General features: G+C 38.6%; 1 protein-coding gene across 1 annotated transcript in view; it reads right to left on the bottom strand.

Annotated features, from left to right (window-relative positions):
- LOC109405463 (protein salvador homolog 1) overlaps positions 1-14,413 on the bottom strand; it is a 36,923-nt gene extending 22,510 nt beyond the window's left edge. The window contains exon 1 of the mRNA XM_029856756.2: positions 14,274-14,413. Coding sequence (XP_029712616.1) covers positions 14,274-14,361 — 88 coding nt within the window. The 5' untranslated portion in view covers positions 14,362-14,413. The remainder of the gene's footprint in view (positions 1-14,273) is intronic.
- Between the last annotated feature and the right edge of the window lie 389 nt (positions 14,414-14,802).

The following is a 14,802-nucleotide window of genomic DNA, read 5'->3' as shown; positions in this document are numbered from 1 at the left end:
ATATGGGAGATGAATTTTTCGTGAATCGGTGAACGATTCACGAAAAATTCTTGCTCAAACGTTGGATTGTGTTACGGGTATAAATATTTGTTACCCCGAAACGGGATGCCCGATTAGGATTAGTTTTCCTAGACAAAACCAAGCTATGAACACAGCAACAAATTCTGTGAACTAAAAGGCATACTGCCAACTGAAATACAATTCCAGGATGACTGATGGACCTAAACCAATAAATGAAACCTCGTCATCCTGTGATCGGAAGGAGTTATCCATCTGGATAACAGGGCACATTTATGTTATATGTTGTGCTGTGTCCACTTGTGACGTTTCTTGTTTGTGCATTTATAAGGTTCTATGTGTTTGTGATATGTTAATCCTTTGTAATAATTAATTTTTTTTATTTTTGTAACATGGCTTCAGCCTTAAGCCTTCAGTACACGCTTTGCCAAGTGTGCAAATTTGTCCGCACGCATAATCCAACAACCGAACAGTGGTCTCAACTGTAGGGATTGAGAGGGATACAGAGAAAGCGAGAAACAGGGCATATAGCATTGGCAGCGTGAATGCGCTACCGGTAAACAAAGCAAACGATCATGATGAAATGAAACGTCAGTCTTGTAAAGTATTTTGCACGAGTAGGTTGCATCATTTGCATCCTTCCTCGAAAAAGAGTTTCGGCCGGCAGAATCGACTGATCCGGATTGCCACGGTGTCCGTCCGGACACGACAATGGCACAGCCGGTAGGTAAGCTCACAACCTCGTTCCCAACAGGTGTATTGATGCAGAGAAGCAGTTTTCCCCGCGATGTGGCAGCAGATGGCTGCCGACGGAGCGGGTTTATTTTAACTCAGCGCAGGAGGAGTCGCATGCGGCTTAGATGCAGCTTGGAAAGGAGTTTATTTTTTCCCCGGATGAGTGGCGACAGATAGGTGCCGTCGGAGCGTCTTTATTTTGACTCGGCCTGGGGCGGGTGTCGTGCGGCTTGATTTATTTTTATGAGAAAGTTGGCGTTGGAGTTTTGTTTATCGGTGAAACAGTGCGCAGTGAAACGTCGAAGTTGCAGTGACGTTTTTGTTTTTGCAAAAGGTCGGAATTCAGATAATAATGGAACTATCACGGTCCTTTAATTGGCGTTCATTGGACAACGGTAGTATTTTCTTGCAAAATTGGCTGTTGCAGGAGGTCGCGAGGTCGCAGGTTGTTTTTCTGAGAAGTATACTCCAGGGCAATGTTCCCGGGACTTTACTTGTTTTGACGGGTTTGGAAATTAGGGCGAATGAAGGCTACCCAAGTCCCCGTTATGCTAACTTTATTTAGGTTGCTGGTTTCTGGACGTTTGATAATTATTTGTGCAGTGGGTAGTGATTGTGCTTTTCCTAATGTCTCGTTCAAGACTTTGAACTTGTACTGTTGTAAGTGGAGTGCCGCTTTTTCGGCCAAAAGGAAACAAATATAGTACCCAAGTAACCAGTAAGCCGTAAAAATTGGCATCAAGTCGGTTCTATAATCGAAAATAGAACAGGGCTAACAGAGCTAGAAGAAATTATATTCTCCAATAGAGCTGCTTCAAAGCCACATTTGGCGAAATATTCGGTTGATATACGGCCAACTCTAATCTTTCGTACCGAGTCTCTGACAAGAAATCTGTCAAAACTGGGACAAGGAAAAAATAAAAAAAAAATAAAGTTTTTCTCCTGTCCTTTTCATGCGTCTTCGCGTGTTTCACTTCAATTGATTTTTTTTGCTGCTCGATCCAGATTCCAGTTAAGGATCTCGAGGGTTCCTCTTCGAAACACGGTTCTCGTCATGCTTGCCATCTGCTCCACCAGTATACCATGGTATTGGCTCGCAAAATACCATATTTAAACTAAACCAAAGCTAAAGCAAAGAAATTAAATCAAAAACAGTCAATCGTTGGTATTGGAGGAAGGGAGAAACAAGGTGGCATGCATTATTTATTAGCACAGATTCAGAAACATTAAGGGAATCTCCCCGGAAGTCCAAGACGATACCAGCAAAATAAAAATGACCGGGAAACTCCTAGCTGTTAGTTGGAAGTTGAAAACTTATATCGCCTGTAATGCAGGAAACATCCACGGCACTGCAGCTCCTTCCAGTTCAGCTTCAGATCGCTGGCGGCTCGTTATACTTGAAACAGATATCATGCAGGAGAAAATCCTCGGTGAAACTCCTAGTCATTTAATCAATTTGATGCTGCAACCAGCTAGCAACATAATTTTCGCTGAGTTTTACTCCCATCTTTTGTCTTTAGTTTTGTTTTGTTCAAAATCTGTTTTGATTGACATAAATGTCATGCACGACAAGCCGTCCAACAGCACTGACAGTCGTCTTATTCGACTTATAGGCACAGGGCCTGCAAGCCCTACAAGATAACGATATATACCTACATACGGCCTACTTTACTGCTCATGGTTTGCAGGGCCTATAAGCATTTGAAAACCTTGTGCAGAGCTTATTGACACTGAAAAGCTGCTAGATGGCCTTTCAGGTGTTTACAACAGTGCTTAGTGGTTACCTGGGTATATTTTAGTGGTATATTCTATTGAGTTCGTCAGGTGGAACCGAAGATAAGCCGTAGATTGGCAGAGAAACTTATTATTTCTAGGTGCATGACATTTTCTTTGGTAATAAGGATCCTTTTACATTTGTAATTCCATTATCAAAAGGGTGGGCCGCAACAAATAAATAAAAATGAATTCTCCTGAGAAGGTAAGTTGGTGGCGAATTCCCCTGATAGGGTAAGCCGCATCAGAAAAGCGAATTCCCCCGAGAGGGTAAGCTAATGGCGAATTCCCCCGAGAGGGTAAGCCACATCAGAAAAGCGAATTCCCCCGAGAGGGTAAGCTTATGGCGAATTCCCCCGAGAGGGTAAGCTAATGGCGAATTCCCCCGAGAGGGTAAGCCGAAACAAAAAAAAAAGCGAATTCCCCTGAGAGGGTAAGCTAATGGCGAATTTCCCCGAGAGGGTAAGCCGAAACAAAAAAAAAAGCGAATTCCCCCGAGAGGGTAAGCTAATGGCGAATTCCCCCGAGAGGGTAAGCCGAAACAAAAAAAGCGAATTCCCCCGAGAGGGTAAGCTAATGGCGAATTCCCCCGAGAGGGTAAGCCGAAACAAAAAAAAAAGAAGCGAATTCCCCCGAGAGGGTAAGCTAATGGCGAATTCCCCCGAGAGGGTAAGCCGAAACAAAAAAAAAAGCGAATTCCCCCGAGAGGGTAAGCTAATGGCAAATTCCCCCGAGAGGGTAAGCCGAAACAAAACAAAAAAGCGAATTCCCCCGAGAGGGTAAGCTAATGGCGAATTCCCCCGAGAGGGTAAGCCGAAACAAAAAAAAATGCGAATTCCCCCGAGAGGGTAAGCTAATGGCGAATTCCCCCGAGAGGGTAAGCCGAAACAAAAAAAAGCGAATTCCCCTGAGAGGGTAAGCTAATGGCGAATTCCCCCGAGAGGGTAAGCCGAAACAAAAAAAAGCGAATTCCCCCGAGAGGGTAAGCTAATGGCGAATTCCCCCGAGAGGGTAAGCCGAAACAAAAAAAGCGAATTCCCTCGAGAGGGCAAGCTAATGGCGAATTCCCCCGAGAGGGTAAGCTAATGGCGAATTCCCCCGAGAGGGTAAGCCGAAACAAAAAAAAAAGCGAATTCCCCTGAGAGGGTAAGCTAATGGCGAATTCCCCCGAGAGGGTAAGCCGAAACAAAAAAAAGCGAATTCCCCCGAGAGGGTAAGCTAATGGCGAATTCCCCCGAGAGGGTAAGCCGAAACAAAAAAAGCGAATTTCCCCGAGAGGGTAAGCTAATGGCGAATTCCCCCGAGAGGGTAAGCCGAAACAAAAAAAAAGAAGCGACTTCCCCCGAGAGGGTAAGCTAATGGCGAATTCCCCCGAGAGGGTAAGCCGAAACAAAAAAAAAGCGAATTCCCCCGAGAGGGTAAGCTAATGGCAAATTCCCCCGAGAGGGTAAGCTAATGGCGAATTCCCCCGAGAGGGTAAGCCGAAACAAAAAAAAAATGCGAATTCCCCCGAGAGGGTAAGCTTAAAACGAATTCCCCCGAGAGGATAAGCCGAAACAAAAAGAGCGAATTCCCCCGAGAGGGTAAGCTTATGGCGAATTCCCCCGAGAGGGTAAGCTAATGGCAAATTCCCCCGAGAGGGTAAGCCGATACAAAAAAAAGCGAATTCCCCCGAGAGGGTAAGCTTATGGCGAATTCCCCCGAGAGGATAAGCCGAAACAAAAAGAGCGAATTCCCCCGAGAGGGTAAGCTTATGGCGAATTCCCCCGAGAGGGTAAGCTAATGGCGAATTCCCCCGAGAGGGTAAGCCAAAACAAAAGAAAAGCGAATTCCCCCGAGAGGGTAAGCTTATGCCGAATTCCCCCGAGAGGGTAAGCCGAAACAAAAGAAAAGCGAATTTCCCCGAGAGGGTAAGCTTATGGCGAATTCCCCCGAGAGGGTAAGCTAATGGCGAATTCCCCCGAAAGAGTAAGCCGAAACAAAAAAAAAAGCGAATTCCCCCGAGAGGGTAAGCTAATGGCGAAATCCCCCGAGAGGGTAAGCCGAAACAAAAAAAAAGCGAATTCCCCCGAGAGGGTAAGCTGCATCGGAAAAGCGAATTCCCTCGAGAGGGTAAGCTAAAGGCGAATTCCCCGGAGAGAATAAGTCGAATGAAAAAAAAACGAATTCCCTCGTAAGGGTAAGCTAATGGTGAATTCCCCCGAGAGGGTAATTCTAAACATAAAAAGATGATTATGAATAATGATGAAGAATAATGATGGAGGATGTATGATGATGATAAAAAATGATGATAGTTAAGAATGATGACGACAGTTAAGGATGATGATGAATGATAATGATGATAAAGAATGATGATGAGTGATGACGATGAATGATGATGATGAATGATGATGAGGGATGACGATGAATGATGATGATGAGAGACAATGATAAAGGATTATGATAATGAAGGATGATGATAAAGGATGATGGAGGATTATGATCAAAGATGATGATGAAGAATAATGATGAAGGATGATGATGACGGATTATGATGAAGGATGATGATGAAGAATGATGGTGAAAGATGATGATAAAGTATGATGATATAAGTTGATTACGAAGGATGATAGTGAAGGATGATGATGAAACATGATGATGGAGGACTATAATATATGATGATGGAGGATTATAATGAGGGATGATGATGAAGGATGATGATACAAGATGATTATGAAGGATGATGTTGAACTATTATGATGAAGTATTATGATGAAGAATGATGATGAAGGGTGATGATGATAAAGGATTATGAAGGATTATGAGCAAAGATGATGATGATGGATGATGATAAAGAATGGTGATGAAGTATGATGATAAAGGTTTATGATGAAGGATGATGATGTGGAATGATGATGAAGGATGATGATATGTGATATAACATGATTATGAAGGACGATGGTGAAGTATTATGATGAAGGATTATGATGAAGAATGATGTTGCAGGATGATGATGAAGGATGAAGATAAAGGTTTATGATGAAGGATGATGATAAAGGATGATGAAATAGATTGATGATGAAGGATGATGATGAAATATGATGATGAAGAGTTGTGATGAAAGATAATGATGAAAGATGATGATGAAGGACGATGATGATGATGGAAGATGATGACGAAGGACGATGATGAAGGATAATGATGGATGATGATGATAAAGGATTATATTGATGGATGATGAAAAAGTGTGATGATGAAGGATTATGATAATAGATGATGATGAATGATGATGATGAAGGACGATGATGAAGGATAATAAGGAAGTAAGATGATGAAGGATGATGGAGAATTATGTTCAAAGATGATGATGAAGAAACATGAATGATGATGATGATGAAGGATGATGAATGATAATGATGAAAAAGGATTATGATTAACCCTCGAGCAGTCGCGTCTTTGACTACCTGCAGTAACGTCGCGCTTATGCTGTGTACCACATGCGTGCGTTTTCCTGGTGCGTGTACTCAGTATACGATGCGATCGCTCCCGGGTTAAAGTTGATGATGGTAGAGCATGATTATGAAGAGTTATGATGAATGATGATGAAGAATGATGATGAAAGATAATGATGAGGAAGGATTATTATTAAAGATGATGATGATGAATAATTATGATGAGTGATGATGATGGAGGATTGGTTAAGGACGATGATGAAGGATGATAATGAAGGATGATGATGAAGAGGGTAAGCTTATGGCGAATTTCCCCGAGAGGGTAAGCTAATGGCGAATTCCCCCGAGAGGGCAAGCTGCATCGGAAAAGCGAATTTCCTCGAGAGGGTAAGCTAAAGGCAAATTCCCCGGAGAGAATAAGCCGAATAAAAAAACGAATTCCCTCGTAAGGGTAAGCTAATGGTGAATTCCCCCAAGAGGGTAATTCTAAACATAAAAAGATGATTATGAATAATGATGAAGAATAATGATGGAGGATGTATGATGATGAAGGATGATGATAAAAAAAATGATGATAGTTAAAAATGATGACGACAGTTAAGGATGATGATGAATAATAATGATGATAAAGAATGATGATGAGTGATGACGATGAATGATGATGATGAAGAATGATGATGAGGGATGACGATGAATGATGATGATGAGGGACAATGATAAAGGATTATGATAAGGAATGATGATAAAGGATGATGATAAAGGATGATGGAGGATTATGATCAAAGATGATGATGAAGAAAATGATGAAGGATGATGATGACGGATTATGTTGAAGGATGATGATGAAGAATGATGGTGAAAGATGATGATAAAGTATGATGATATAAGTTGATTACGAAGGATGATAGTGAAGGATGATGATGAAACATGTTGATGAAGGATTGGTTGAGGATGATAATAATGAAGGATGATGATGATGATGAAATTCGATGTTGAAAGAGTATGATGTAGGATTATGATGAAGGTTGCTGATGGAGGATGATTATGAAGGATGATAAGGTATGATGATGAAGGGTGATGACAAAAAAATATATGATGATGGAGGATTATAATGAGGGATGATGATGAAGGATGATGATACAAGATGATTATGAAGGATGATGGTGAACTATTATGATGAAGTATTATGATGAAGAATGATGATGAAGGGTGATGATGATAAAGGATTATGGAGGATTATGAATGCGTACCTTAATACGCCAATGCGTAACAAAATGCGCCAACGCGTATGTCAATACGCAAGGCTGAATCGCTAGTGATTCGCCCCTAGTGATTTAACATGATTATGAAGGACGATGGTGAAGTATTATGATGATTAAGGATGAAGATAAAGGTTTATGATGAAGGATGATGATAAAGCATGATGATATAGATTGATGAGGAAGGATGATGATGAAAGATGACGATGATGGATAATGATGAAGGATGATGATAAAGGTATATGATGGAGGATGATGATATAGGTTGATGATGAAGGATGATGATGAAAGATGATGATGAAGAGTTGTGATGAAAGATAATGATGAAAGATGATGACGAAGGACGATGATGAAGGATAATGATGGATGATGATGATAAAGGATTATGTTGATGGATGATGATAAAATGTGATGATGAAGGATTATGATAAAAGATGATGAATGATGATGATGAATGACGATGATGAAGGATAATAAAGAAGAAGATGATGAAGGATGATGGAGAATTATTATCAAAGATGATGATGAAGAAACATGATGAATGATGATGATGAAGGATGATGAATGATAATAATGAGGAAGGATTATGATTAACCATCGAGCAGTTGCGTCTTTGGTTACCTGCAGTAACGTCGCGCTTATGCTGTGTACCACATGCGTGCGTTTTCCTGGTGTGTGTACTCAGTACACGATGCGATCGCTCCCGGGTTAAAGTTGATGATGGTAAAGCATGATGATGAAGAATTTTGATGAATGATGATAAAGAATGATGATGAAAGATAATGATGAGGAAAGATTATTATTAAAGATGATGATGATGAAGAATTATGATGAGTGATGATGATGGAGGATTGGTTAAGGACGATAATGAAGGATGATAATGAAGGATGATGATGAAGTATGATGTTGAAGATGATAATGATGAAGGATGTTGATAAAGGATTATATTGAAGAATAGTCATAAAGGATAATGATAACCAAACAAACATTTTGTTGTACAAGAATGGAACAAACCAATCTTAGGAAAACTTTACGTTTCTTGGGGAAGGATAGTGATAAAGGGTGATAATGAAGGATGATGATGATGAAAGATGATGTTGAAAGAGAATAATGTAGGATTGCGATGAAGGTTGATGATAGAAGATGATGATGAAGGATGACAATGAAGGATCATAATAAAGGATAAAGATGAAAGACTATAATAAATGATTATGATGAAGGATATTAATGATGGGTTTCAGTTTGAACTCAAATCGCAAAAAAGAAAATTTGCATGCCAATGTGGTGAAGGCTAAAATAAATGAATGAGATATTGTATGTTGCTTTCATAACAAAACGCGCTGCCAACTTCCAGTCTGGATTTCTGAATCATCGCAACGAATCATGCACCACCTCTGCTGCTGCTGGTGTTAGTGAGACCGGATATACGCCAGACTCCACGACGGATTCAAATCGTCGCGTTCGATAAGGGGAAAATCGACAATATAGGTAATACTTCCTGGTTACAAGTGAAAAGGATTGCGATAATAATGATCGATCATATCGTTTTTTAACGAAGGCAATTATTAACATAGCTACATTTGAGGTAATGTAAGTGGGGTGAATATATTTAGATGGGCGTTTAAAATAAAGGAGAAGTAGAAGTTAAATAAAAATTTAAATTTATAAAACAATGACAGAGTAGAACAGGAGGAGAATGTAGGGATTGAGAGGGATACAGAGAAAGCGAGAAACAGGGCATATAGCATTGGCAGCGTGAATGCGCTACCGGTAAACAAAGCAAACGATCATGATGAAATGAAACGTCAGTCTTGTAAAGTATTTTGCACGAGTAGGTTGCATCATTTGCATCCTTCCTCGAAAAAGAGTTTCGGCCGGCAGAATCGACTGATCCGGATTGCCACGGTGTCCGTCCGGACACGACATCAACATTGACAAAACATCGGAAATGTCAAGCGTATGCTTTGCTGTTGGTTGATGCGTCCGGAAAAGTTTGCACACTTGGCAAAGCGTGTACTGAAGGCTTTACAGATGTGGCAATTGCATTTTCGTTTGGGCCAGCTTGGTGTTCTTTGAGCACTTCTCCAGTTAGCTAAGAGAGGAACCACAGACAAACAGACGTCCCACTCTACTCACTTTCCATCGTTTCCCTTTTAAACGGATCATTCAAATATTCCGTAGTTCGCAAATCGCTCGTTCATGGCGCTCGCATCGTTTTTGCACCTGTTTGACGTTTGCTCACTGCCGCCATCTACTCAGTGGGTTTGCAAACCATAGCGTAATTAGCATTGGGCGATTATGTTTTCGTGACGATGATTTTTATCGCATTTTTTTTCCAAGTGATACACGGTGTGTTGAAACAGGATTATTATCGCACTTGCATGAACCTAAAATATTTTTTCGTTATAAGTTAGCCTTACCTGTATATATTAAGATTCTGGAGGTTAAAAAATCTTTCATCGGGGAAAATTAAAATAAATTCGATTTTAGTAGATTACCACTTTTCTCATATAATATGGTATTACGCAAATCTGATGAACCTAAACTCCGCTAGAAAAAATCCCCTTTCTAATAGTAAGTTTGAATCCATTTAGACAGAAATAAATGCAAAAGTCTTTACAACGAGTTTGAAATTGTTTGGCGTTCGTTTAATATGTCCAGCCCACTACAGTCTGCCGAAAGTCATAAATCGTTAAAGTCTACATTCCTTCCATTTGTCTGGCACATAGATATTTGTAATGGAGGTAAACAAATACTTCCCATTAGCGCGACTCATACATTTGAGAAAGCACCATGTGACTCATATCATTTTACCCTTCATGTGCTAATTTGCCTGAAATGGCGGGTACATACTAGTTGCACATACTTTGCATGTCAAATCACATCCTCATAGATATATGGCTATACTGAGTGTGTGTGTGACTTATTTGCAAAAGCTCTGTCTCTGATCTGTTGATGACTTTCGTCCATACAAAATCTTAAAATTTTCGAAGACTTATCTCCTTGTTATTTATAAAATGGTACCTTTAGGGATAAGTGGGCTGTTGACTCTCAAATAACAAAAAGTTGACACAAAATACATAAGATTGGCGTTGTCATATTATGTTAATGCATTCAAAAATGATTATTCAAAATTTGGTTTAAAACAAAATACACCCGGGCAAGTTGTAACGGGTGGAATAAGATGAAACAGCGGGTTAACGTGGTATTATCTAGTCATGATAAACAATTTAAATGTCATAACATTTTTTTTTAATCAAACAATCATTTGGTCAAGGATAATTATACAAGTGGTATTGAAATCTTTTTCAAAATATCATATGTTTTTATTAAGAATTTACCTTACCGAATAAAAAGCATGCCTAATATATGTCAATGTGAATGACATCTTATAGTATAAGCCTAAAATATATTGGAAACATATCAATTTGCAAGTAATATGATGAATTTCAATAATAGTAGTCTCGTGCAGTGATTTTTTTTTCTATTTTCGTCTGGATTATCTGTAGTTTCATTTTATAAGACACTTTGGTCTTGATAAAAACTTCATGGATTTTAATGGTTTCAATATTATGACTGCATAAAATAAAGCTTCTTTTTCCCAAGTAAAGGTCTTTCTTTTTTGCCAAGTGAGTTTGACAACAGATTTAGTATGGGGAGAAATGTCACTTGTCCTTGCAGAGCATGATAAAAACGAAATAAAAAGGAATAGTGATTAAAACGACTAGTCATAAAACTGAAAAAAACCACTGCACTGTACCTCCAAAGTGGAAACTATCCATTAGAATTGAATTAAAAAGTCACCCGTACACTCGATGATTCCGAAATGAAGAATAAAGTAACTAATAAAAGTTCTTATAAAGTTGTATTGAAACCTCAAATTGCGTCAATCTTGCCTCACTTTGCACATTACTGTTTGTTGTTTTTTTTATTATGGTATTTCCAGAACATTGATGTCTTCTTAATCTTGTTCTACAGTTTCAATTTTTATTTTATCTGTAAATTGAGTTAAATTTGTTCTCATCATAAACAACAATGAACATATTCAACATGAACATACAGGGGATGGCCAAAATGTTTGGGATAGGCAACTTTTTTTCTCCCACAAAAAAATTCAACATGCAATAACTTTTCATAGAGTGCATCAAAAAATCTCAAATTTTGACTGTTTGTCAACCTATTATATGTGCACCATTGGTACAAATTTGGGATCGATTGATCAATTTTTCGCGAAGCTATAACCGTTCGGGTAAAACACTATTATTTAGACAACTCATTTTCGAGCTGTCATATTTCGGAAACCAGTGAACCGAATTGAATGAATTTTTTAACGTTTATCAACAATATATTGATACTCAATACGACTTTATAAAATGTAATATTTTCTCACGGCCAATTAAGTTATACCGGGTTGAAATTTTTACCCATATAGAGGAAAGTAAGTCAAATTTACAATACCTCACAAAAATTACTAAATGTGTTCTTCCTTCAATCTAAATAGGCTCTAATATACCTGATTAGAGATAACTTGAGAACAGAAGTGGAAAATCTTTGGATATCAACACTAAAATTTATTGACATTGATGTAAAAAAATTACATTTTTTTCAAGAAAAATCCAAAAAGTGTCAATCCATGATAATTTTTTTCAACGTTTAAAAAGTACCTATGTTTTAATAGTTTGTGAAGCATTTACATATTGTTAGTGTACGTTCAAAATTTTATTTAATTCGGTTCACTGGTTTCCGAGATATGACAGCTCAAAAATGAGTTGTCTGAAAAATAGTGTTTTACCCGAACGGTTCTAACTTTGCGAAATATTAATCAATCAAGCTTAAATTTGTACCAATGATGCACATATGATAGGTTAACAGTCAAAATTTGAGATTTTTTGATGAACTCTATAAATAGTTATAGCATGTTGAACTTTTTTGTGAGAGAAAAAAAAGTTGCCTATCCCAAACATTTTGGCCATCCCCTGTATCTAAACCTAAGTAAAAAGAAAATAGAGTTTAGAACTTTTCCTTTTAATTGCACTATGATTTGGTATTCTTTGACATATTCTTAACCAACATGCGAACAAAAGTAGCATGCAAATTTTTACTTGGTAGTAAAACATCGAGCCTTGCAAAATCAAAGCACAATATACACGAAAGTTCTTATTATATTCAAAGAGCTATCAGTATTCTGCATTGCTAAACTAGCTCAAAACAACTTAATTTACAGTTAACATGAATGTTAAAACATACGCGTGATTAAGTCACCATATTTGTTTAATGATTTCGCAATTGAAGCATCTTTCGTGGCCGTATGATCGTCGTTTAGGTGTATCGTTACATGGTTTGGCATGCAAAGTATGTGCAACTAATACCAACCTTTTCAGGCAAATTAGCACATGCAGTGTATGTGTTGCAAATTGTACGAATCAAATGTATGAGTCGCACTAATGGGAAGTTTTTGTTATCCTCCAGTACAAATATCTATGTATCAGACATATGGAAGGAATGTAGACTTTTATGATTTATGACTTTCGGCAGACTGTAGTGGGCTGGACACATGAAACGAACGCCAAACAAATTTAAATTCGTTGTAAAGACTTTTGCATTCGTTTCTGTCTAAATGGATTCAAATTTACTATTAGAAAGGCGACAATTTCTAGCGGAGTTTAGGTTCATCAGATTTGCGTAATACCATATTATATGAGAAAAGTGGTAAAATACTAAAATCGAAATTATTTTAATTTTCCCCGATGAAAGATTTTTTAACCTCCAGAATCTTAATATATACAGCTAAGGCTAACTTATAACGAAAATATATTTTAGGTTCATGAAAGTGCGATAATAATCCCGTTTCAACACACCGTGTGATACGTCTGTTTGTCTGTGGAGGAACCATTTTTTTCGCAAAACATAGTCGAGAACTTATTATCGTCGCACCACCAAATCGAAGTCGTCGCTTGAAGCACATGCAAAATAAATTTGAATCTATTTTTTTTCTGTTGCGCACCATTAAGCTCATTAAGAGCTACAATATGCATTGATCCAAATCGAGTTGCGACATTTCTAAGTAGCTTAAAATCAATTTTCGCACCGCCGGTCACTTCGGATTTCAACCAAAAGCATAGTATATCATTTTACAAATTGAAATTATCGTGTGCGATTCCTTTAGAACACGACACTAAGCATTAGGCACAAACAAACAGACGTAACACTTGTGAAATTTCCATCGACCACGCTTTTAACGTTCATTTTAAATCTTCATGGTTGTGGCTTTCACAACCAGAGGCGTGCAGGTCGTTTTTCTTTGCGTTTGACGTTTCACACTAGCGCCTTCTGTTGACAATATTGCTCAACTCAGTGTATCGTGAAACATTTCCACCAGATGATGGTAGTGTGAACTGGGCGATGGATTTTCAAGAAAATTGTTGTAGGTGTTACGTCTGTTTGTCTGTGCTTAAGATTTGCATCTTCCTCATGGTCTACTGATATTATAATATCAGTGTTGATCAATGGTTCCTACATTTAGAGTTTGAGGAGACTATCCGTTCAATTTTCTGCATTTTGCATGTATTAGCACTTGATTTACCCAAGTAACCACGGTGCTGAAGCCTTATTGCATGCAGATATACGGTGTATTTAGTGCAATCATTACTTTACATGCAAACTTAAGGCTGATTTAAAGTGGAAGTGGGCAATTATAGAATCAAATTAAGATTATACTGGTATAATCTTGGAGTAGTCGCATAATTGCCCATTTCCACTTTAAATCAACCTTAAGTTTGCATGTAAAGTAATGATTGCACTAAATACACCGTATATCTGCATGCAATAAGGCTTCAGCACCATGGTTACTTGGGTACTTATCGCCAACCAGGCGATTGTAAAAATGGTTTGGTAGCTTCAACTGCCGGGCGACATTGTTACAGGAGAAGTAAAATATCGAAATCATATATTGATGCTGAGTGCACCAAATATTCTGTTGATTTTATCACGTTCCATTATCCATTTTCCTTGATTTCCGTATTTCCACTTCATTCTTCCATTCTTCAACTCAACTCACTTGGTATTTCCGGTGGCGTATCCCGTTTGACATACTTTCCAACGACTCCATCCTTGATCGATTTATCCTTGCTCTTGCGCGAAAGCATCTCGATCGACAGCGATCTCTAGGTCGCTGGCCCCTCTCCTCTCCGGGGTTTTTAGATCAAATGACGAAATGACAAGCCCCGAAGAAAGCTGTTCGTCGCACAGAGGTCGCACTTTTAACACACTTTAGGATACACAAAAAAAAGAACGAACAAAAATTAACTAACGAACGGTGGCGCAGCAAATCTCCAAAGTATGATTAACTAGCACTGACTCTGCTCTTTACCTACTGCTACACTCGCAGGTCGTGATGATCGAAATGATGCTTCTGGTGAACTCGCTGAACGAAATAAATGCACAACAAAAAAATCCTCTTAAAGGTTGTTCCGAACGGGCACGAGCAAAAAAAAAACGTAAGGTGAGTACTCTCTTTCTTTCGAAGAAGTAGGTACCCCTCTCGGCACTTGGAAAGGCGGTGGCGGTGGAGGTTCTTCTTTCTTATA

Source organism: Aedes albopictus, chromosome 1 (genome assembly GCF_035046485.1).
Source record: "Aedes albopictus strain Foshan chromosome 1, AalbF5, whole genome shotgun sequence".
NCBI lineage: Eukaryota > Metazoa > Arthropoda > Insecta > Diptera > Culicidae > Aedes > Aedes albopictus.
The sequence above is the reverse complement of the archived record's forward strand: the minus strand, read 5'-3'. Positions and strand labels throughout refer to the sequence as shown.